Source organism: Platichthys flesus, chromosome 7, assembly GCF_949316205.1.
Source record: "Platichthys flesus chromosome 7, fPlaFle2.1, whole genome shotgun sequence".
NCBI classification, from domain to species: Eukaryota; Metazoa; Chordata; class Actinopteri; order Pleuronectiformes; family Pleuronectidae; genus Platichthys; species Platichthys flesus.
The window spans coordinates 12,443,005-12,469,901 of NC_084951.1; the positions used below are offsets into that span (position 1 = coordinate 12,443,005).

General features: G+C 41.5%; 1 protein-coding gene across 2 annotated transcripts in view; it reads right to left on the reverse strand.

The window, feature by feature from the left end:
• The window catches only part of LOC133956517 (kazrin-like), a 108,105-nt gene extending 89,903 nt beyond the window's left edge, over positions 1–18,202 (reverse strand). Inside the window, exon 1 of one of the 2 annotated variants that reach the window (XM_062391637.1) lies at positions 17,641–18,202. In XM_062391637.1, coding sequence (XP_062247621.1) covers positions 17,641–17,815 — 175 coding nt within the window. In that variant the 5' untranslated portion in view covers positions 17,816–18,202. The remainder of the gene's footprint in view (positions 1–17,640) is intronic. The other variant, XM_062391639.1, reaches the window with a different exon arrangement.
• Between the last annotated feature and the right edge of the window lie 8,695 nt (positions 18,203–26,897).

Below are 26,897 nucleotides of genomic sequence, written 5' to 3' on the forward strand. Positions count from 1 at the left end.
CATTATGACATGCTCTCTTATCTTGCATCTACATACCAGATCCACATCCACAGAGGTGGAACACCTACAGCAATGGGACGCAATTAAGCTTTCCGGCATGATGGCGGGCTCTTCGCTCTGTGGAGCTGTGAACATCTTAAAAGGGCTGGCGCACACTTAAGCTGAGACGTGGGCATGGGCTTTGATAGTGTGATCACGAGGCTGTGATAACTGTGGTGCTGGATTTGAGGCAAATGCTTAGAAAGTGACTTTAATCCTTAAGCACGCTCTGCTCTGGGGCAGCCAGGCAATGCCCCCAGCAGCCTTATAAGAGTGAAAGCTCTCACAGAGTTAAGGGATCCAGATTGAGGCTATTGTATGTGGCAATTCAGGCTTTTTGTAAAAATACTCAGAGTTAAAATGCAGTCAATTTAATTTAATTAACAAAAGAGACTATGATATCACAGTTCTAGTAGGTTTCTGGTACCTACAACCACAAAGTTGAATGTCTATATCTACCCTGAGCTGACCCCGTCATACTATAATCAGCTCCATGGCAATTTTCTTCTTCATTACCATGGAACCGACTCTTATGGCTGCTGCATATTTACCTGCCATCTACTGAACAGCTCCACATCCAACCAACAGGGGGAGGACTCAAGAGAATGTGATGAATCTCAAAAACATTGACATTCTCCCCAATAGTGAAGCTAAAACTTCTTAATCTCCTCCTGGTGGCTGGCTCCAGTATAGGTCATAAAGGTCACTAATTCTAGTGGATGGGTTTGTACCCTGTTTCAAAATATACATCAAAATAAATCATTTTAGGGAGGTCTTATCACACAGGTGTATGTGTACTTATTAATTTTTCCAGATTGATTTTATTAGTTATTTGATGTAATAAAAATGGTTTATGATACTGATACTGACTAAAGTTTGGTCGAGCGTGTGGTTAGGCCAGTGTGTGCTGCGTATATACTGAATAGCTGGAAGTCCATGAGGCCTTTCATCAATGAATCAATGATACACACACTATTCATCACAATGTAAAGCATAAGCCTGTGAACAGTTCTCTGACACCCTGAGCAGCAGAGCAATATCTGAGCGCTAAGCCAAATGTAAGTCTGTTTCGTGGAGACATGTCACTCCGGACAGAGATCGATTGTCTATGAGGCGGCAAGACGTTCTTCCTCCTCACCAGCCGTGTCACCCTCCACTGAGAGCTGCCCAGGCATCCATCCTCTCAAGGACGATATGAAAACAGAAAACATCAGATGCATTAGAAGCTGAAGGATTTAGGGATATCTTGAGGTTGAGGGTTTTGGCAAGCGATCAATGAATTCCGTAGCATTCAAAGAAAGTTTGTGAGGGTCTGATTATGGATTGTGGAAGAAAAGCCAAGATGTTGTTTGTTGATCTGAAGGATTTAGAATCTAATATAAGCAGCTTATTGCTTTGGAACCAGATACACGCAGGCATCAATCTCTAGGATGGTCTTACAATAAGAGGACATGGTGACTGCAGGATCCAAACTTACAGGCACAGACACATACCACCAACATGATATGCTCTGCAGTCTAAAGCTACTCTTTATTATAACAGCAGCGCCGGCTCCTACTGTGATTATGGATGCAGCAGCAGTCGCAATAACTCCACAAAAAAATCTTTTACAGAGAAAACTGGCTGCTCTGACCTCTTTACCATGAAATCTTTAAATCTGTTGCACTGCTCACTTCCAGCTGTGACACAGCATCGCACCAGAGGCGGAGAGCAAACAGCCTCACCCTGATAGAGGCACAAGGAGGATTTTCAGTCTGTGAGCAGTGACTCCTTCAAAATAAATAACAAGACATTAAGCAAATCTCAGTCCTCTGGGACCACGGAACAGTTATGTGACTTGCAGGGCTGCTGCCACACGACAGCCTGCCTTTAAGGTTTCAGATCCCGATATCCTAGCACAACAACTCATGAATCTTGACTTTCATGACAAAGATTGTGGAGCAATTTTATCAACACGTCAGCATAGTGGAGTCTTTTATGTACGTGCTTTTTGTTTTGTGTAACAACTTAAACAAACAAGCTATAATGTGTAGAGTTTGCTTTATAGGTGCATGTACGCCTTTAGAAGGACAAAGGCTTTTTTGCTCTCCTCTCTTTATTATATCCTTTTTTATTTATGCAGTTTGTTTATTTTTTCAGTTGGGCTCTTCTTAAATTGATAACTGCAGTCAACACGCACTCCCAATGAGAAACATTTACTTTGAAGGTGACATCCCGTTCCCGTTGTACAAATTTGAGAAGGTTGCTCCTGTGTTTGAACTGCAATATGCGTCTTTATTTGATTCAACAACATTGCAGGCAAACATAAACAGGATTTAAACAACTTGGGCTATCAAAGTAAACAAAAGTTCAAACCCATAAACACTCATTTGAATCTGTACACGCAAGACAGTGAAATTAGGAAATACCCCCGAAGTGACGTTTTTCAACATACAACTTGAACGTCTTAAGATTAATTTGGATTCATGCATGGACTTCTCTTCAGTCGTTTTGCTAGGCTAAGCTACTAGAGTTCAATATATACATCACAGTGATATCTCTGGTCAAGCACAGGCAGATTTGTTTGACCAATGACATTGAAACGACCTACAGTATTAATACAGTAGGTCGTTAATAGAATATTAAGTTGGCACGGCTCAAAGAGAAGTAGCACAATAGCCCAGTGGGGTATGCTGGAACACAACTGACTTCATTTCTGTATCCATATTATATTATCCATTAATCCATTCATCAGTGGTATCGGCTTTCTCTCAAAGTAATGATCTTGTAGATTCTGACAGTGAAAAGCTGTGGCACTGTGTTTTATGGCCTGTACCAGAAATCAATTCTGTCTACACGGTCAGCCACATCATTTAATGGCCACAGAGCACGCCAACACATGGATCACTCACTGCACAAAGCGTGAGTGTGCGTGTGCGTGTGCGTGTGTGTGTGTGTGTCTGTATTCATACAAGTATCTATAAGTCAAAGGGCCTCAAGACTCCAGCTCCATGCCAAAGGTTATATATACGATTTTAAACATTAATACAGCAGCATGTAGACATGGTGGAGTAATAGCATCCTGAGCAGAGAATGAAGTCACCCTCCGTCTGTGTGTGTGTGTTGTGATCCAAGCTTCTCTGTTCTTGGTCTTTCGTTGCCACGTGCAGATCCATGTGGATGTAAGTGCATCCTCTGGCCTTCAACATATTTATTTATAAGGAGAACAACAGTCATTGATACAGCAGTGTGAAAGCGAGAGGGCAGAGTGCAGTATGAAGCAGTCAGGTGGAAGTGACCATTCAGAATGGCCTCCTGTGAAAAAGACATGTTCTTCGTCTAAAAAGGCCTCCGACATAGAAAGAGATAAGACCAGAGTCAATATTGGCCCGATGAAGAATCAAGGAGCTGCTTCAGGGAACCAACTTTACTCTCAACTGGCTTTTCTCCTCCTGGAAGCGTAATTAACCTGATGGGTAGATAGCTCTACATGTCTGTTTTCATTAGTGACCAGCTAGACTGAACATAACAACATTAGCCAACTGGCTGTTACAGATAAGATCAATTTGTTTGCCATCAGTAGTTGGCTTACTTCCAACATTGACGTTGAGCACATCACTGTAATCTTTGCGTGAGCTAATGGCGGTGACTGGATTGTTTGTTTGTTTTTTCTTTTTTGTGTGTGCTCTGCTCTCACAGCATTTCCCCCCCGAATTATTGCAACCTATTGCGGTAACAGGGGTGTACAGGCGTGCCCAACATATTCAGAGTGTCAGTGACACAGACAAAAGAGTGAAAGAAAATAACTAGTATGAGAGAAACAATATAGGACTATGGTTCAGAATGACTGTGGCAGAATAAATTAGAATATGTTGGGTGCCACATTATATCAATTATATAATCACTAGGAGACACTATCTCATGTACACACGACATTTCATTGGGCTATGCAGCAGAAAGCTGTGGCTGACAAAGCATTTGTTTTGGTCCGAGATGCTGGAGCAGTTAATATTGTATATATTTATAAAGGTTTAAATCAACAACATAACTGTCATTTTTCGCCCAACGCTCACAAATTCTTAATGACGTGCTTGTCCCTGACTTAACTGTCTTACATTAAAAAGTGGTGCTTCGCCAATGCACCATTTCCAAATTGTCTTCTTCTGTGAAAAAACTGCATCACACGGGTATTTTATTTCATTGGCCTTGTGGACTGAACAACCTTTCTTACACCATATGAATCTTTGATAAGCATAAGTGTTCCCCTCGGGCTCGCTGAGTCGAAGATTTGTCTTGATATTCACTGAGAGATGACAAATCCTCTTTTACAGCACACTTGCTTCATGAAAATAGAGGCTGGTTGGATGAAATATGTCTCCCCCACATACTGTATCTGCAACCTACCAGCTGTCAAACCAACAGCTTATAGAATAGAAAGACCCAAAAGGTGGGATGTGAGAAACTGACGAGAATCGCGCTCTCCCTCCCAACTTCCTTCTGAACCCTGGCTGAACTCTCTTTGTTTGGATGGGACATACAAGACAAAGCCTGTTTGCTCGAGAGAGAGATGAATTGCCATGACTACTGGTGGACTGACGGAGCAGCTGTTGGTACCTGTCCCTTTGCAGATAAGAACTCCTAATACCACTTTGCAGATCTTTTTTTTTTTTTTCTTGCGCTAAGATACATTTTCATGCTTAAGAAAGTAATTTACAGCTTTCCATGTGTCTGGCTGCAACCAACAAAATGCTAAGATGTGAGGGACAGGAATATTTTAGTTTTATTTATATAGCACGGTGAGCATAAAATAACAAATGAGAGCAGAAAGCAAAATAAAATGCTTTATAATATCCAATATAAAGTTTGTTTTTACATTGAGATAATTTGACTGGAGAATATAAGGTGCCAGAAACGCCGCTCACCCACGAGTAGCACCATTCTCCCTCTCTGAGTGAAAAATGAAAGTTTGCAGTTTTGTATACAAGAGCGTCAGCCAAAATGTGCAATGCTGAATGCCAAGAAACTCCCAGCAATGAGTGAACTCATCATTAAATCACTGCTGTTTGTTATCAACCCTGCCACACACTCCCAGGTTTATAGTATCATTCTCTGATTCGGTCCAATTTTACGATGAAGATTCCAATGGTGTAAACATACAAAATAGAGTTAAAACAATATTTCAATTAGATAAAATGTTTATTTGGACACATTTTATTTGTTGTTTGCTTCCTTTCCTGCGTTGTGAACAGGCAGCTCCCTGCAGTGAAAGATTTGATTGGCCTTAAACAGGCACGGTGACACATCGAACACGTTCTAATGACTGTGTGAGGACATAGCATCCTCAGTTTGGAGGTCATGTGATCTATTGATGAGGGTCGAGTCATCTCAATGAGAGTCAAACGATGCCTTTAAATGCATCGACCATAAACTTACACCCTAACTTGTTTGGTCTAAGAGGCCAATGACGTGGTCCGCATCATGACACGCTGCTCTGACCAGCAGCCTGACGATCAATTCAACTGCCTCTGAAGTCAATCAGCAATGCAGGGAGCGTGCACAGTTTGCTCTTCACATATCATCTAGTATCATCTTACAGCCTGCGTAATGTCTTCATTACATAATGAAAGCTGCACTACAGTGAACCACAGAGTTGGTCATTGCAGCATTATCCCGATCAATAAAATGAAAGACGATGACAGGATAGACTCTTAAGTAGGGTGAGTCAAATACTGATCTCTGTGTGCCAACAAGGCTACTGAGGTACAGACACTGAGAAATGTCAAGCCAGTAAATCAATCGGAATAAACATATCTACATGTATGAGCAACATGCGCCAGACTGTAAGCTGACGAGTAAGGACAAGTCTCTGGAGCTAATCCTCGCTTTTTCGAGGTGAAACCATCTGTGAGAAAATCTGTAATTGCTTTACTTTGGTGTAAATGAGCAGCTTTGCTTCAGCTTGCGAATGGAGTTCTGACGTAATGGTGCAGAATGCATCTAATGCACACCTGCAGTTTATTTGAACAGTTAGCCATCGGTTTTGGTTTTGGTTTTGCTTGGATTGGTCGAATAAGTGAACTTCAATTCTTTGGTTGGCTGGTAATCACAGGCTCTTAGCAGCAAAGTCAATATTAGATTTAATTCCATGTACAATTAAGTCCGATAATGAATTTAAAGAAAAAAATACTACAAGAGTGTCAAATTTATTTAAACCATTTTAAATACATTTTTATTTTTGTTTTGTTACATCTCAAATATGTCCAGAATATGAATGTATTAAATTTTTAAATTGAATAAGGAAAAAAATAAGTAAACCATACTATTTAAAAGATTTGATTTAAAAATTATGTATTTATGTATAATCAAATTGATACATGTTACATGGACCATAAGTAACCATAAGTTATGAATAATAATATCAATTGATCAATTATCCCATTTTGAATCTCTATAATCTTGGCTGTTCAGTAGCTGCACAGCATTTGCACAGATTGCTGTATCCTGTATCCTCTGTTATTCTGTTGGAAAGAACAGAGCAGCTACACTGACACTGCAAGTTTGTTGTAGGTGGAAATGCATCAGCAGATAAAATATGTCTTTCAAGTAATGTTTCATGCAACATAACAGGAGCAGAAAGGCAAAAACATGGTTTATGACAAGTGAAGAAACTAATGAGGGAGAGGATGAAGAGTATCCCTGGACAGACATTGTGTCCCTGTGAAAATTACTGGTCATAAATTGGTGTTGCTGTGGAGGGCAGGTCTTCTTGTACACACACAAACACACAACTTATTGGTCTGTTCATGTGTGTATCTGTCTGTGTACACATATTAACATAAGAAATGGTTCTCCTCCTTCAGCCTGATGCCAGGGTTTGTGATGACACCCACATCTGTTCTCCGCCACCATCACCCCTCCCATCCGATGCTCACTCCACCCCCTGTGCCAGTCCTCTTCATATGTCAGCCTCACACTGGCACTGCCCTTCCTATCCACTGGAGGCTTTATCCAATTTGTCAGGGCTGGCATACACACAGCTCAAGATGCCTCCCTCCCTCCCTCCGCCCTGTCCCTTCTTCATCAGCCTGACTGGGAGACAGCCGAGACGGTCCGTGCCATCGGGCATTACGGTACCTGATGGCGGGCCCCACCTGCAACTACTGTGACACCCAGGCTTGCCCAATCTGCCTCTCCAACCTAGCAGGGACCAGCTGGCCGGACAGCCTGCATGCTGATAGATGGACAATCGCAGGCTGGATCGTCAATCATTCATTCACAACAGTCCAGCCAGGCTAACTGACTCAAATAAACAGAGACAGCTTTGAGTCTATGTGCGATGTTTGCCGATACAATTCAAAGAGAAAACGAGAGGCAAGATAGAAAGAAAGTGAATAAATGTTGCAAACTTGGCTTTCATCCTTTGGAAACTTTGAAACAAGCATCAGATAGACAGCTGCTGGACAAGATAACAAAACACACGTCTTTTCTTTGGCTCCTTATCTTTTTTCCTCAAGAGTGAGACAAGCAACTTCTATTCTTCCTGCTTTCACATTTTCAACACGTATCCCTTTGCCTTCCCTCCGAACAGAAGAGGGAAACGGTTTGTTCGTTGCATCGCAACAGTGAACTTATCTGAGCTCAACACCACTGACAAGATTTAAGGGCCTCATTCCAGCATGTCAAGTACAAAATTAGGGAGGTAGACAGGAGTGTTTAATACTCAAATAGCTGTGTTAGTAGCAGCTGTGCTCCTGTACCTATACACACCTCGTCTGTAAACATTGAACGTCACTAGTTTAGGCCAAAAACATGACATCCCTTTTGAGGAGTAATGAAGCAATTTCAAGGCACTGCCCCACAACTAAAATAATACTTTGAAACACCTTCAAAGCTCCCTTGGTTGGTCTGACACCGGCTTAACAGAACCACTGATCCGAGATCCAACTCTATGTGTTGTCTCCTAAATGATTGTGTGGAATGTGTGCAAAGAGAAATCCAACCCGGGATCAGCACATGTGTCTGCAGAGGGATGCCTCTGCAGAGCTATGCGGTAATACTATTCGGCCATACCTGTTCCCAAAATATCCTCATCAGCTTGGGTTGCACACACCCCGCAGCCCCATGCCAGGGGCCAAAAGTAACACCCTGTTGTAGAAGTAGAGGATGAACACAGTTCTGCACTGATATAGCACCAATGGAACGTTACTTTCTAGGTTAATTCTACTAGCGCAGCCTCTTTGGGATGTGATTGGTGCCTGGCCTGTGGTGACACTGGTTGCAGCTTTCCTCCTGAAACTGTGACCTGCAGTAATTGAACTGCAGTGAGTAAAGACGCTGCTGGACTCTGAAGTCACCACAGCTGCTCAAAGAACTGTTCACCTGTTGATTTAAAGTTCAGAGAAGATCGACTCAGTACGTGGAACCCAGAACTGGAGAATCAGTTGCTGCTACCGAGCGCTGGTCATCGAGTTAGTATTGAATGTATCTTATGTCCAAACTGCACCAAATTTGACACTGCACTTCCTTGGGCTCTTGACACTACACATTACAATTGTGAAGCCAATAAGATCCACGGTTCTCAAGATATGCAAGCCACAGACAGACAGAGATTTGGGGAATAATATAGATAATATAATTCAATGCTTAATTTCAAACTTATATTGCACATAACCAGTTGCAAAAAATGGAATAGAGAACAGAAAAAGATTCTAAAAAACTCATCCTTTTACATTCGACCACTTTCAGAAATGTGAGCTGAGCGGGGGAAATGTAATTTCACCATTGCTGTAGCCACAGCCAATCATCCGTCTTCAACTCATTCTGAATAATCGTGGACAAAAATCTCAAGAGCCCCTTGCAGCAGACCCCCCTCCTCCCTAGTTCTCTCCCCTTCCCTCCGTCCCGTCACATTGTATCATTCAGAAACCACTGGGGGGGTTCCGCGCCTGACGAGCACACGCTTTTCTCATCTCCTATCTCAGCCTATTAGGAGTCATTCTCCTGGGCCGCAGAGCAGACATGTCACTGTCCATGCTGCAGATTGTTACACCAGAGTTCCATCCTATGTAATTGCGGTACAGCCTTACATATATTAAGCTGAGCTAATTTCACATTTTATTTCCTTTATGATCACCGGATCACCGACAGTGACAGAGCTGCCAACGGTTCTCGCCCACGTGATCTGGAAGAACAAGTTTTTTCTGATGTGTTTGAGCTGGAGCCTAAGGCACACATATAGCAGAGGGCCATCTCAAAACTAATGGGTGATCTTAGTGGAAGTATAAAAACAATGATACCCACCACCCACCATCATCCACTAATGAAGCTTCCCATCAAATTAATGAGAGCATTAACTATTGTTCACAGTGGTCTATCCGGATGGAGCACTATCCATTAAACTGGCCTGTCACCTTCATGGAGCTAGAGAATATTAAAAATCCCCTGTGGGATGACTTTCTGCAGGAAGGTGACATTCAGATTGCAGCGTCGAGCTTTGTCCCCTCTCCTCTTTCTCGCCTGGTGCGTCCACATGACACGGCTCGGCATTCGAACTCCGTCTGAATATGTGCAATGTCACCGGTTGCGGAGCACACTCGCTCATGCCATCTGCTGCCGCTGTGTGCGAGAGTGCTGTTAGCATCAGTTTTCGGGGCGAGGCAGGCTGAAGGACAGAGGGCAACATAAATTTACATATCTGAGAGCCGGTCAAACTCATTAATGCACACTGTGATCAGCCCAAAACATCCGATATACACTGTGGACCTGACCTATCCAAACGCAATGAAGGGCATCAAATTGCCTATTCAGGTATAGAAGATAGATAAATAATTGCTGCTGGCGGGTCAAGGTTTGTTGGTACCTAATGACTGACTGACTGAGTGACTGAAAAATACTTTATTTCCCTGATCAATTATTACCAGAGAAGTGTGTGTCAATATATGTATGTGTATATGTTTACCCAAAAATCTGTTACCTCTTTAGTACATTTTCCAGCATAAAGACTGACCTTGTCCTGACCAGCAGATCTCATGGGGACCAAATGGGACTCGTGTGTTTGTTACCAGAACATGGCATATATAGATAAGCCTTAAAGAAACCACATCCCATATTTCCAATGCATTCTACAATCTTGACAAGGTTTCTCTCACTCAATAGACGACTACACATGTATGTAAATGAATGACCTTTAAGCATATGGTTACAGACTAACATCACTCATCATTCACATGCTTTACTGCCTCCTACCACATGTTCAGGTCTTTGCCTTATTAATTATACCAACACGGGTCATTCCATTGTAATATAATCTCCAGTAGGTGGTGAATCCTTCAAAACTTGGGATTTATTCGGAAATGCCAGGAGAGGAGCTAAATGAAGTAAAGGCAGCTGTGCCATTTCCAGTTTCATGCTTCACTCTTCAAGATGGCTTCGATGACTAACCATCTGCTGGCTAACTTTGTCAAATAAATGACCATAAAACGAGCCATAAACAGGAAACCTGAGGACGGTTATCATTTCTCCTTACACATCCCATTGAGTTCCTCATTGCCAAAGACATACAGGGATCCAATAGCCATCTCCATCGAGAAAAACACACTTAATTATAGTTTGTGACCTTTTCACAGCTTGAGGAACCTCATCGCATTCTTTTAAATGACTGCATTACCTTGTGGTGTCGTTCCTGTCTGCTTGTCTCTTTGTTTCTCAGTCATCTATCAGCCATTCTAAACCAAAAGGCCTTCTGAGTGGCAGCGGCTTTTCACCGTCAAATCAATGCATTGTTAACGGGTACAAAGGTAATTAGATGTTGCCAAATGTTCGGTTTTTCCAGACATTGTTGTGAGCAGACAAAAGACTACAGGAAATGCAATTCATGGAAAAACCTGTAATCTATGTGAGGACGTGCTACACTTCAGTGAGTCTGATGTGTGTCTGACAGGACCACAGCTCAATAATAAAACCAGACAATGGTTGAAACGGTAGCTTTGCATGAGAGCTTCAGTGTTTGAGGTATGGACACGTGCTCAGCTAATAACTCAAGATATTGAGTAAAACAAAACCACAAACAGATTGGTTTAAAACATCTCTTCCTATGTTTTGTTATATATTATTCCTAAAAAGCTATATTTAAAATAGATATTTCCTTCAGACCATGTAGATTATCAAAGTAAAGTGAAATAATTCAAATTTATTACATTTCCAGGGCTATTGATATGTATTCCTAATCATGTGTGCAGTGTAGTGCAATTAACTGAGCACTAAATTCCTACTCTTGATGAGAAAGCAGTCACATTTGAAGCGAAACACTTAAGATATAAACCAAAGAGAACTTACGTTTCCATACATTACCCTAATTGAACATACCATGTGAAGACCTGTTGACCTTTTCAAATAGCTGAGAAAAAAATTGCAAATTATCAAAAGCACTCTCTTATAAGAGGCTATGTAGATCAAAGTTATTAATAAAGTCCATAAAAAAGGGTTTAACTTTGAGGGAAGATAAACGTTAATGGAATTAACCAGAGATAGTTACAGATACATGCTGATGCTGGTATTGAATCTTCCACATGGTACAGAAGCTGTTATGAGGTCAAATTGATTGCAACATACACAATGTACAGAAGTAGACGTTACAACACTGTATATTGATTGATTTTGATAGTGTAGGAATTAGGAGTGCATGCCACATGACCGTGTATGCTTGTGCACATCCTGAATACTGGAGGAATATAAATGTCCAAACACATCTGCTCAATGTTAATGAAGCACTTCTTGTCCAAATAGAATCTCTTTAATACTCTGACGATTGAATGTTAATGCTCCTGAGCTCTCAGGTGTAAAAACTGTAATCAGACAGCAAAGTGATTTCACTGAAAAGCCTTAAACGTCTTCCCGGTGTGTCACGTTCATGATGTTGACCGTGACAGAAAACAGGGAAATATACAGTACATAGCAGCGTGGAGGACAGTGACTATTGAAGATTACTTTTTAAATCGTTTAGCTCAGTTACTGAACACAATGTGAGCAATTCCAGAGAAGGATGGAATTTGGGGCTGAAATGACAAAGAAGTGCAAGATTTTACCGATGGAGGTGAGAAGCCTTTGCGACAGCTTTTGCCTCAACCAGTCGCCCAAATTGAGGCAGTCTTATCCAACCATCCATCCATTATCTAAACTGCTTTTCTGTCATGTCATGTTTACATCACTACCAATCAGAGATGCAGCTGATAAATACCTGTGACTACTGCAATTATATTTGAATATATGCTGACAGCAGCCTTTCCCACTGAAGACACAAGCGCCATATTACTTTACATTACATAACATGTCATTTAGCTGACGCTTTTTGTCCAAAGCGACTTACAATTAGTATACTCAACATTTATGAGGGGCCATTTAGGGGTTCAGTATATTGCCAAGGATACTTTGGCATGCAGATGGAGAAGAGTGGGGATGAACCAGCAACCTTCTTGTTGGAGAACGACCACTCTACCCCCCTAGACCACACTGCCCTGGTGTTAGTGGGTGTTAGGATTATTTTTTTGTCCAGTTTTAAAGGGAATTCAGTTAGCCTGGGAAGTCAATGGTAGCAAGTAGCTCTGTTTTCATGTTTGCTTTATAGTGAGTAAAAGGAGGATCTTGGACATTTATAATCACAGTTTTTGAACTCCCTCATGCTCACAAACTTACCAGAGGAGGCAGTGATTTGTTTCTTCTTCTGTAAGATCCCCCAGGGGTCTTCAACAAAGCTGGTGAAGCAACGCTTAGCCTCTCGCTGTTGGTTTCAAAATCCTGCATTGATAAATGGCTGGCCATCACAATACAGTATCGATCTTTAGACTGCATGTGGGGCCAGTGTGTGAGAGGTGTGGGACACACAACTTACTTTAAGGCGCTTGTTAAATACGAGTTAAACCAAATAGAAACAGCCAATACCCCACTCTGTGCAGATGGTGGTCTAAAGTAATGGAATCTTTTCAAGTAAACAAGCTCCTGATATCCATAATCCTGATTAATATCTAATGTCAATGGCCACGGTGTATTTTTCGGGGAACAGAATTAAAGCGCACTACCTGTAGTCTCAACAGCCTTTTAAGATGCAGAGCTTGTCTGCTCATTAATGATGTATAGAGACAGCAAATCCTCCATGCTAAATTATATAATAGGCCTAATTAATTCTGGATCCTCTGCATACCCTTTCCTAGATTAATAGAGTTTTGTCTCTTTAATTATCATGGGGATAAAGTCTGTGTTTAACTCAAATGATCACCCTGACATTATATAAAACATGTTGATGAGCTTCAGATAGAAAAACATGCCCTTTGTGTTGAGGGAATAACGGTGTAATTTCTAGATGCTTGGCTCAAATACTGTCGGTCACAACTACAAGAATGAATGAGTCATTAAAAGCAACAGGAATGACCTTCTCTCATGACCTTTAAATGCTGAATAAACAAACATTATTATCCCTCATGAGAGGTGGTTAACAATCAGCTGCGGAAAAGCATCCAATGAATTATCCCAAACCTTCCTACTGCCTTATTCTCGAAATCGGAGCAGAGCAGAGTCAGCTCTGTGGAGATCAGGGAAATTCAACTAAGTGTAAAGGTGCTAAAGACTGAGAAAGTATTGAGTGGATCCATTAATGCTGAATTAGTAAGTTTGAACTTCTACCATCAAGGTTCTCAGTGGAAAATAGCAAAAGAGGGTAAGTTTTCGGGTAATTGTTGCATTATCTTGAAGTGATACAAAAATACGCGTACAGACTTTTTCACCACCAAAATATATTATATATATTTCTCGTGTATTTAATTATTTATTCCTGCATTTATTAATTTATTTCTAGCTTATGTCCCTGAATCACCTTTAGTTAGATAAATATGACTTCTAGACTTTGTTAGCTTCCTATGATAGCAAGATTTTATTTTGCCTTTACCAAGTCAGCAATTCCCACACGATTCTATTGGAATTAAACCAAGGATTTGACAATGTGTGAGAAATATCTGTGGGTTGGAAGACATGCATAACTCTATTAATATCTAGTATTATCTATTGAAAATAGCTTTAAATTGAAGATGTGTTATGATAATGTAAGGAAATACATATGGAATGGATCTATCTAACTGTATGCTATCTAACTCGTTAGCTATTGCAGCTAGCAAGCAAAGTGTCTAATTTCTAGTGGGTGTGAACAACAGTTTGAGCATCTGTAACACTGCCTTTGATTTTGGTCTTGCACTGCACAAACACAGATACTGTGTAGAATACAAAGACAAAACCAACTTGTTTTCTGCACACCACAGTGCAGATTGACTTGAGTAGCCGCAGTCTTGTGCTGTGCCAACTATAGTAGATGGTACAGAAGAACGTATGCACATCTATAAAATGGGCTGTAATAAGCATTTATTGTGATGACAATTAAAAGCTTTTTGCACGCTATGACCATGATTTAAAACCTTATAAATGTAGAGTAAAGGCATCTAAAGAAATATCTCTAGATAAAGGTCATCGCAGAGGAATAAAAAGGAAGAATGAGTTAAAATGAGAAGCAGGGTCCTCATTCACCTCACGAATTTACAGAGCGGTGCTGGATGTTACATCCTCTCCGAAACACAAAGAGAAAATGGCCACAGGCAGATGTTGTGGGCCACTTTTACGACTGCTCAGCATTTCGCAATATAAGCAGGCACAAAGCTAAATGTAGTCCATCTCAACCCAGGGGGAAGTGGATGACCGACCACAGAAAGGTATTAGTGAGAAGCTGTGTGGTTTGAGGGAGAAATGTGGAGGCTCCCTCTTGTGTATGTTTTTGAGACAGTTGTGAGCAAATCCCCAGAGTGCAATGTGATGTTCTTCCCAACTAGCCCAGTTGGCCAGTGAATCCATTTTACTAGCCTGGTGTATAGGCTCCTGAGCAATGGATCAGTTATTCACTTAGGAGCTGCAGCGTTGAGGTTTTGTGGCACAATTGTTTTTATTTTTACAAAAACAAAAGTAATCATTATACAGTCCCAGATTATATGCAAGAGGCCTGTAACAATAACATTTGAATTTAAATCCACACAAATTGTTTGTGTGGCTTTAATTGACAGAAGTACACACATATAAATACCCCTCCAAAATAAAGATTTAAAATAAACACTTCTGCCTCACCGCAGAATTTTGCTTAACTTTGAATTGCTTACACATTAGGTTAGATTAATTAGGCTCACTGGTCATGTAAGATAACCCACGATCAAAACATTTTAAAATTGTTGAAATGCATCCATTATTTACGAGACAGTCCCATTGGTCCATAAATTAATTTAGCTGCCAAGGCCACAGATCCAATCCGTTCTTAAACAGGGGTAGGACTCCATAAGAATTCACTTCTTCCTGCTGGACATGATTTATGTATTTAGAACATATGTTTTGAAAGTTAATTTGTTTGCTGTGCCTTTTTCTTACTTGAATACATTGATATTTGTAATTTCATAGCAACCATGTCAAAAATAACAACATGACCTAAAGAACAACAGTTTTGCTCACTGGCCTACACAAATCAGAGACTGGTCAATCCACATCCACTGAATTAACCTTCACTGGGCCCGAGACAATTACGTCAAACACTAATAGACCTAGCCACCAAAACTCATATTTATGTAACGTGCGATTTAAACCCCCAGGCAGTAGAAATGCAATTAAGAAAACCTAGCCTACTGGCGAGGTTACTGCTGCTCGTAGTGAAGTGCCATGTAGCACCTTCCGAGACAGCCTCCCTCAGGACTCTTACCGGCTGTGCAGTGAACCAGCAACCCTTAGCTCACACCTCCCCTCCCAACACATGCACTGGTGATAAATTACCTAATCCCCCTATTCCCAGCCATTTCTATTACACACCCTAGGCTTGTTAAGAACAGCCCGAAGAAGAGAAAAGGGGTTGAGAAAAGACAGCAAGTGGATGGGATATGCGGAAAAAAGATATACAGGTCAAACAAAGGCAGGAATCAGTATCCATAACCTTCAGTAGCAGAAGGAGGTGGGCGTGTGTCAGTGTTTAATGTCCCAGCACCCCTAGACACTGTATTTCAAGACAATTATGGCCGATAGAATACATCCAGGGCGAGAAGTACAGATAGGTGTCAGCTTCTGGAAGTGCATCAACCTAGAAACACTTTTAGAACGCAGCAGTCAGTCAGACAGTCCTCTCCTGCAGTCACTGTGACGCTGATGTGCATTTTTCTGACTCTACTCTGCAGACGAATTTGATTCCACCACTGAACATGCACATCTCAGGCATCACTTCAGCCGAGCAGAGAGGCAGCGACAAGGGACAATGACATCATCGCTCAAACCCTCCCAGAGGAATGCTTGTCGTCACTCACACTGGCAAACACACTGCTATGGAAACAGCAAGAGCGTGAGCACGCATCAGGGTTAAAGGGATACCGGCAGGCACGGGGGCACATGTAAACAGAGAGAAATATCTGAAAAACAAAGCGACAGGGGAACTCCATTGAAAACAATGCTGACACATGACCAAACTGCTCCTGAGCCGCTGTGCGAAAGGCTGCAGTCACATTTTCCTCTTTAAAAGACCACTACAGAGGTCAACTGAGGACTTAATGACCCGGCCATTGTGAATGGACAGTTAGCCAACACTTTTTCCTGGTGAACATGAGAGAGAGGAAATAACCGAACTGAGCCTGATCCTGGAGGCACCAGAGAGAGAGAGAGAGAGATGTGGTTTCATAGCCGAGTGCTTCCAAAGCCACGATGGAACACATCCTATCAGACTGCTCACTGTACCAGCTGACTGCTATGGAAACAGCGGGAGAGTGCGTGTGTGCCAGAAGTTGAAAGGACACGGAAACGCACAGGCACAAATACTACAGTAGTGCATGTCCGCAGATCCACACATCTCTCACCTATCTGTGCGTCAAACTGGGAGTAGAAAAGTTGGGAGAGGGCAAACGGAGCAGCTGCAGTGCACACACACACACAAACACACACACACACACACACACACACACACACACACACAGGGCAGCATTCTACAGACTGGGCAGCCATTCAAACAGCTCTCGGTAACAGTAACCCACGGCAACCCTTAAACCAGCCCCCTCTCCCTTCATGCTCAAGAGACACAGATCCCTTGCCCAGTTAAGGGAACCAGCAGCCAGAGTGCCCAGCAGTGAAAAGAGGCTGTAACTCTACCCACTCTGCCCCTTCCTAAAGTGCAGCCACCACACACCCCACCACCCCCCCTCAGCCCTCAGAGGTTCAGGAGGTTAATTATTCAACATGTGAAAGGATTTGTGGGAGAACTGAGAGTGGACACAAGCCGGCACAAACCCCTCACCTCTTTTGTCCAGCTCATTCACTCACTTTCGAATGTGGACACTGAGGCATGAGCCCGAGCTTTCTCAGCTCACATCATCCATCACACACACACACACACACACACACACACACAAACACACACAGACACACACACACACGGACAGCAACACTTGGGCGCACATTGCAACATCTTTACGCATCAGCCCCTGCGCTCCGATGCTCCACATGTTCCCAGCCTCTCTCGGCACAGTTAGTGTACACTCCTCCACTCCCCCTCCTCTCTCCTAGCGGCTGTCTTACCGTTGTGGTTGTGCTGCCGGGTCTCGAGCATGCTGGCGGAGGAGTCCGTGGCCCCCAGTTCGGCCAGTCGGCGGCTGGTGGCGCTCAGCTCCGACCGCAGGTTGGTCACCTCCTGGCTGGCCGACTGGATGGCCCCATCGATGCGCTGGGCCAACTGCTTGTTGTCATCCATCATTTTCAGGATTTTTGCCTGAGGGGGAGAGGGGAATCCAGACAGGGTGTCATGCTGAGAAGTTGACCATTTCCCGTGAAGAAAGGTGTCCCCCCCCTTCTCAAAGAAAATAAAATCCCTCTTCTGTCCCTCGTCTGTCTGATCTCGCTCCCTAGACAGCCAAGTTAAATCCTCGGAGCAGTTTGTCCTGTCCGCTAAAGAAGAGAGGCAATCCGGTTCAGGGGAAATGTGTGTGTCTGCTGGAGGGAGCGTTGGAGATAGTGTGTGTGTGGTGGGAGTGTGTCAGTGTGCGAGCGCGCCGGTGTGTGTGTCTGAGAGTTCCGTAACTGCATGAATGTGTGTGCGCGCGCGCGCGCGTTACAGAGTCAGCGCTGCCCCTGTGAAATGCGTTCCCCGCAGCTGACTGTTGAAAGGACACAGAGCATTGAGAGATGACAAGCACCTTTTTAAATGGACTGTACCATTTGCAGAGGAAGTTGGGGGGGGGGGGGGTAGAGATGAGCCAGACCATATAAGCACATGGAAGTCAGAGGTCCTCAACACAGCTGCCTTTAGGAGATACTGCTGCGAGGGTCTGGGGTTGTGTCTTCGAGACTGAACTGACAACTCACAAAAGCCTGTTAAAAGAGACTGTAGTGAAACACTGAGGCTACTCTCTCTCTCTCTCTCTCTCTCTCTCTCTCTCTCTCTCTCTCTCTCTCTCTCTCTCTCTCTCTCTCTCTCTCTCTCTCTCTGTGTGTATACTGCATGCACCTCCCTCCATGGACGAAGGGAAGGAAACCATTAGTTTGACAAAGAGTCAGTTGTGAGGAGAAAACAATGATGGCTATGCAAACAAAGCTTTCATCGCAGCACGACATCGAGTTACTCCTCCTAAAATACAAATGCTTTTTAAAACAAACTGTCTGGCTCACGTTAAGGAAAGTGTGTTACAGAGTGGCAGGGAGGAAAAATGACTGAGCAACATTCTGCTGTTCCCTGGGCTGATAATTTTCCTTAAGTGGACCATAAATCATATGAGCGTTGAAGGAGAGCAGTTTGATCCACTCCCCACTGTTATATGTACTAGGAATGTTATCACACAGGAAAGTTTGTTCGTTGGTTTGTTTGTGGACAAGAAAAGTCAAAAACTACTCAACAGATTACCACAAAACTTGGTGGAAAGATGTGGTGTGGGTCAGGGAAGAATCTATAAAATGTTGGTGCAGATCCAGCTCAAGGGTTGGAACCAGGATTTTTTTCTACTTACAAGATAACTTATACAAGGGACTGATAACTATATGAATACATCTGTACCACTATATTTTCCTTTTAAAACACATCAACTCTGCTACAGATGCGCCTGGTGTCCCGAGCCTTTTAGAGCGGCTATGGTTCGTTGATGACCGGCGTGGATAATCAATTACAAGCTTTGCTGACCCTGTTGTCTTTGCTAACAGATGTCGTGAAGTTAAATTCGGCTTTTTACAATGTTACAACTGTTTACAAGAAAATATATAATTGAACCGATCTGCAACTATTCACTTGCCTAGTGCACGTGAGTGGTTTGTTTTTTCCAGCTCCATATTCACCCTGAAGAAGGGACAATCCAAAGTCGTATTATTCTGAACTGGGTCGTCAAAGCCATGCTGGTAATTTGTTATTATTATATTCTTTTTCAGTAAATCTTATATCTGACCCTTCCTCTTTTCCTTTGTCCACAGAGGAATACACGTCTACACATTCAGACACAGTTACTGCCACCTGTTTACAGAGAAAACTCAATATTCACAGAGAATGAAACATTAATGCTTTTTTTTCCTCTCTGCAGCATTGCAGAGGAGTGACTGGGGGAAGTCTCTGCAGTGAAAACTGTGGCTTTTATTGTAGTTGAAGTAATGCAAAGGAGTGACATTATCTTCTAAATGTCAAATAGACACCAGGAATCAAATAAGAGACGGATGGACAGTGGAAGCTGATGTGACACAAGAGCCTCATGGTGAGTCCACAGTGAGAATGAAGAAGAGTGAAGAGCTGACTGGGAATGAACATGTTTGTCAATAAGCATCACACACTAACAAGGTTTAGAGGAACGTGGGCAGCTTGTCTATAAATTAATTTGTTTGATTATACAGTGTCTGATGCACCAACATAATGTTTTTTTTTATTGGCTAAATGCGAAATTGAAGGAAGCGGTAACATTGAAGTATGCTCCCTAAAGTCCTCCTACATCTAACACTGTCTTCATCCAAATCTGAAGACTATGCTGGTGTTTTTATGAGAGAGATTTCTGATGACAGCTGGGGCACAGTTTGCTGAAGCTCCCTGGAAGACCACAAATCTGACAGTCCTAACTAAAGAGCAGCTCAGGCAAAGTGTCTTTAGATAATTACTAAGGATGTTCTCCCAACACTGACTATAATTATATCTTATTAAGTAATGAATATTTAATACTAATGAAGTAAAACTAAATACTTTATGTAATAATGTAGAAATGATCTACTGTCTGTTTAGGTTCATTATGCTTATTGGTTTGGGTTTACAACCCATAACTTTATCATTCTCATCACTGCAGTTCGCAACAGTGACAGTTGTGAGTGAAATAGCTCAAGTAGAGCTTCAGTAAACAAACTGCTAACCTCCAAACAACACACAAACAAAGTTTGATAGACTAGAAGGTGAACATAGTGGAGCCAAAGGTTTTTCTCAGGAGTTGGTGGAGATCAAAAACAGAGCTGAAAGGAGAGTGGATTTCAATTTCCCAGGCAACTGATAACTCCAAATTAAATCCACTGTTTAAAGTTGGACCAACACCAAAATATTAGGTAGAGTAAAAAATACAAATATATATCATTAGCTACATTTGTATAATTGTTAATCATTCTTAAGACGTCATGGTCAAACCTTCTAAATTAAGTGTAATTGAGGCTTCATATTTTGCAGTTTAACCCAAAAACTTTTAATGCAAACATAAATCTAGTTTGTGTCGTTTTCTCTGTAAAATATTTTTTTTTCATTTCAGCAATTATCTGCAAACGAATGAACACAAATATATGATTGCAGACAATAGTCCCATACCTTAGTTCCTGTTCAGAGTCGATAAACTTTGAACAGTAGTATTATTAAAAAAAGTCTTCACTGCTTTAAAACATATCAGCCAAATTCTGGCGGATACGGATACATACCAATATGGCTGAGAGGTTAATATTGGCCAATAATATCAGCTTCTCAAATAAGAGGATTCTCCTTTTTTATGTCTGTTATATAACTGGAAATGATTCTTTTATATTTTCAGTATCAAATTCTAAAATCAGGAAAAGTTTTGTCTTGACTCTACATACTAAAACAGTTTGTATAATGTATAATAAACTACTTTGTATAGTTGTCTCTGAACTTCGGCGCTGAGGGAAGAAAGCTGCTCCAGTTCTCACCCGATGCCCCAGTTCAACCCTTCCTTTCTCAGCTGTCATGTGACACTCTGCTGTCAGAGCATGCCCACTCACTCCACAGTTCAGCTGTGTTGTTATTGTTTCCTGAGGTTAAGTGAATGAAGGCCCCAACTCATCTGCATGAGGGACAGACCAGCCACCAGAGTGCACAGGCCTGAGATGTGAGCAACTGCGGGGCACTTCAAGAAAGTGTTACCGTAGCCTGTGGTGCTCTGTGTGTGTGTGGGGGTGTGTGTGTGTGGGTGTGTGTGTGGGTGTGTGTGTGTGTGAGAGTTTGTGTGTGTGCTCATCCTTGTTACGTCTTTAAGACCTTTGCAGCATAGATACTGACCTTGTCAAGACCAGTAGACCCCATGGGAACCAGAGCTACTGGAAAACATTATTTCTGAGGCCCTGGTTAAGGTTAGGTTAAAAAGTTTAGGTTAACTTACAACCATTACAGTATATACAAGAAAGCATGCAATGATACACACAAACACACACACACACACACACACACACACACTTTCTCTCTCCACCCATTCATCAATCTTCCCTGACACAGGTCACCCCTCATTCTCAGTAAATATCAGAACATCATGTTATTTATAGATGACCCTGCTGCTGCATATGATACATTAGTCACAGGGGAAGGCACACACACACACACACACACACACACACACACAGACACAGAAAAACACACACACACACACACACACACAAACACAGACCCACACACACAGACTCACAACAGGGCTAATAATCCCATGTCAATTATTAAAATTCAACTCGTGTCAGGTGTCATAAAGTCTGTTGGGCCCTTCTGGGCAATTAGGATGTTACAGAGTCCAAGTGTGTAAATCTATTTAAACATTATATTATCCCATCGTTTGTCTTGCCTCTGGGGTATATAATAAAGACATCTACATGTAAAATGAATAAAATGCAAACATTTACAGAAACGTTATATTTTAAATGCCAAATATAGTATATCTGAAATAATCTTGTTACAGTATTTTTATCCCACAGGTAATTTGACCATGACTTGTACATGTAGAACGTTACATGGCTACATAACCAGGGGGTTTTCCCATACTGAGGATAAAAGGTAAAACCCTGTCACGGTGCAGTAGAGATTTGGGAGATGGGCGACTAGCAACAAGTGTGGCAAACCAATTTATAATCCTTTCTGGTTTTATTGCAAGTTAAGACTAGATCAAAACCTGAATATGAGCATCAGTCAAGCATCTGCTGCTGACTCACTTTCTTTCATGATTACTTCTTAAAACAAATATTATAATGAAAGCATTTTATTAACTATGGCACACAGGCTTATTGCTTGAATGTTACGTTTGGTTAATTAGTTTAGAATTTATCTTTAGAGCTGTGATTTTTATTCCAATTCATGTTTTCTTTGGATCTTAATTTTTCGATTATATTTAGGATTGGGGAGATTTTTTATCAAGTTTCAAACTTGTATCATTTTCCTTATTCCCTCCAGTTTGGATTCAGTATGTTACTCACAAACCATCAGGCACATGAGCGAAACAATGAACATTATCACAGAACTATTTGTAGTGTAGTTGTGCTGTGGATTCAGAATCACATCCTTACTCCCAACAACTCAACTTTTAAGAGTGGTTATTGTTTGGTCGTTGAGTGTGTGTTGTGACTCCACCATAAAGACACATTGATCAAGCCTCTCTCTCTCTCTCTCTCTCTCTCTCTCACTGGGGTCTTGAATGTATTTGCTGGTCAGTGGAGTGAATCTGGACCCAGTGGCTGATCAGTAATAAGTGGGTGTGCTGAGGGTTTAGATTAGCATCAGAATAGAGACAGTGGGGAGTGGGATCGGAGCTCTGCGGCCATTCCTCTTTGTGCCGAGGTCGAGTATCTGTCCACACAGCAGGGCTTTTACAGCCGAGTCGCCAGATTCAACTGTAGTCAGGCTAAAAAAGTTGCACCACTGTAAACAGTGGTTTTTTAAGCCTGATTGATTTTTTATTTTTTTCTTATTGGGGTGGAAATGTGTTGCCAAGCAATAACAGTTGAGTCTCACAAGTACTTACTGGGACGGTATTTGTTGCCTGGCAACAAAAGAAACCGACTTCTGCAGTTAAATAAAAAAAGAAAAGAACAGAACAGAGTCAACTTAACCACATCAACAGTAACAACAAAATAAAAGCAGGAGGAAATTAGCAAAGATAATGAAAAAGGAAGGGGTATGATTGTGTTTGACTTAGATTCTCTTACAGAAACATTTCTTAAAAGATTCACTCACTGATTTCAAGAATTGGCTTCAATCCAAATCCATTGAAGTCATTGTTCTGACATACTGAACATTCTAACTTTGATATTTTGTTTGCAAATTCCATTTTTTTATCGGGTTCATTTATTTAATTACCTAGGATACTGGTCGGTGTCCAACATAAAGACAGCAAAAAAGAAAAGACGGGGAAATATGCCACCACAATATAAAAACCAGTGGAAACCAGAAATACTGCAATGCAGTTGAATGCCTCTTTTCTAAATTCATACAAAGTCAGGTCCTTTGACCACTGAAATGTAATCAGTTAATCTGCTGAGTCCAAGACGCAACTGAAGCTGAACTATCTTGAAGTATCAAATCCAAATGGCCCAAAACATGTTATATGAGGCCACTGTGACATTACACTTTGACATTTGACGACCAAAATCATATCCTTTAATCTTCCAGTGAACATGTCTGCAACATTTAAATTCCCTTTGAGTGTTTCTGAAATATCATATTCACCATGAAAACTATATAATCTGGTCATTCATTAGTCCAAATGAATGTTTACACCAGATGCAATAAAATATCCTTGAATTGATATTTCTGATGCATTGGGCTTTCAAAAATTCGACCTTTTTGAATACTTGTACAAAATTTGAAGAACTTCCCTCACGGCCTTCTTGAGAGATCGCGGTAATAAGAAGGGGATGGACAGACTGATGGACCCCAGAAAACAGAATGAGTTATAAAAATGTATGGACCTTGTACAGTTACAACTTTCAGAAATGTTGGTCATATTGCTTTTGAGTCTGAAACGTATTGATTGTAGAATAAAGCTTGTATATGTATTAAGAAAATAGTTACTAACCCTAGTAGCATTTAAGATACATACTTTTGAACAGTGGTTATTCTGGGCTGCTTTCAGTTTAACAAAATAAACTATTTCATCACACATTAAAGTTTGCGGTCGCCTGTGTGTGAAGGTTTACCCGTTTAAGCCTTAGCTTTGTCATAGACCTGTGTGCTCGACAACAGGGGAGTTGATTTTATTATCTCCGCCAGTTTGTTTGTCTGTTGGCAGGATTACACACAAAGTGCTGAACAGATTACCATGGGGCTTGGTGGAAGGATGCAGTGTAGGTCAGAGAAGAACCCATTGCATTTTTTGAATCAAAATAAGTATTTTTAGGGGAGTGATCCTTATTTAGCAACTGTTAGGTAACATACTCATTTCAGCTCCATCAGAAAGTGGATGCTTTGCCCGTGTTTGATGTAAACAGTTTGCAGGAAATCTCTGTGTTCATGGTAAATGAATGTGATTTGCATTTCATGTTTATGCAAATCCAAGTGCCCCTCTAGTTCTTGAGATTGAAACATATAAATTACTCTGAATTGATCACTGCATGTGCCCAAAGGAGGTTTTAACTTGAGGAGTATGCAGAGTGTACACAGAAACCTTGTGAATGGGTGTTCAACTTAGACAATCTGATCAATTGAACATGCATCATTTATAACCCTAACCCTTAGTACTTTCTGATTTAAGAGGTCAAGGTTCTGCCACTAAAGAAAGGCTACTGTTGTGGACTTAATCTAAATATAATGTTCAGCTACCTGAACCACAATCTGTGCTCACTGATTCAGATGATGCCTCTGCAATGCAGAACTTATGGGCTGCACCAAAAAAACATCACCTGCTCATTGATAGCATCTGGAAGAGGCCGGCCAATGAGGTGGAAAAGGGGCTGTAATGCGGGGCCGTGCTGATGTGAATACTTAGGTTGCTTCTTCTTCTATTTTTTTTGAGCAAACAAGAAATGGTTTAATGTCCCTAGAGGAGGAGGGAAATAGAGTTTTGTAGCCGAACTCTATCTTGATATCTATTTTTAAGATCATCTTATCCCGGGGCAGATAGGGACTCAGTGAAAAAAAAGTGCCTGCAGAGTCGGAACAAACAATAAAGAGAAATAAAAAAAACACACACAGAGGTGGAAATGGGGAAATAAAGGGGAAATACAGACAATGGAGAGAGAAAAGGAAAGTGGAGTGATATAAAACAACATTTACCAATGTCTGTGTAATTTATGACCGCTAATGTGCAGGAAGTTTTTCATGTTGTCCCTGGTGGACAGAGGCTGCAGACAGAACCCGAGGACAGAAACCAAGAGGGTCCTCAGGCTTCTTCTGCAAATGGAGAGCGTTTACCAATCTATTGTACTGTTCCTCACTTGAGTCACTGCCTCAACCCAGGAAATGTTTACAATAGAGATATTTTGTATTATCCCTGGATGGGTTATGATTTTGTGCATCAGAAGTAATATTAAGAATTTAACAAAATTTCTTTGCTGGATAGTTCAATATCATGAAGCAACTTAGTTTTTGTGAAATAAGAACATCATCGCTCTTTGCAGATATTCTATGAATTAATGTAACTTGGCAGCTGACAAAATCTCCTCCTCTATCCAGATGCTTCCCAGTGATGTAAGAATACACACCCAGTTAAAAAAAACACACAAATAAAGTGAAAATATATCTTTTAACGAGGATCAGATCAACTTTGACAGCGAAATCAACAGGCTTTTTCTCACACCACGAGACACAACCCAGGCGGCTTGAGAGCTAAATTCTTTCTTGCTGCTCTGTGCCAGTTTTTAAAGGCACACTGACTCAATGAGGAGCAGTCTTTCCATATCAAAACCACTGTAAACTACCTCAATCACAGAAAAGGGGTTATTTGTGGAAAAGAGGGTGGGAAATGTTACTGTAACACGCAGAGACACGCTATGAGCTCATTCCAGCAGGGTGGGTCAAAGCAAGACAAAGAACAGACACGGACCTGATGAAAAAACTGAATTATGTGCCCCGCAATGAGCTGTTTATTCTCCACTCTCCACTTATACTTCACTGTTTTAACTATCCGAAAGTGGAAAACACGGAGCAGCTGGAGGACGAGAGAGACAGCTCTGGGCGCAGTGGCAACAATCTGTCGAGCCCCGAGGGATTAGACAGTTGTATAACTGAAAGGTCACCGGTTTGACACCTACAAAATCCAGTGTTAGACGGGCCCAGCTGAAATCCTAAAGTGATAGTGAAGAACAGTCCCTTGTTTCAGCTCCTTATGTCTGAAGGTGTCTATAACTCTAGGACTCTAGTGCAGGGGTCTTCAACGTTTTTCAGGCCAAGGACCCCCAAACTGCTGGAGAGATGGAGCAGGGACCCCCTACTATATATATTGTGTTTTATATTAAACTGGGCCTAGTGCCATATATAAACATAGCTACTATTGTGCATTCAATACTTAGCTATTCAAATATTACACAGGTTTATATATTCATGTTTTTAATTTAAACATGTTCACGGTACAGGGTGGCCATTCCACTGCCATTTATAAACATACATCTTGCATACAACACTGAGCTATTAA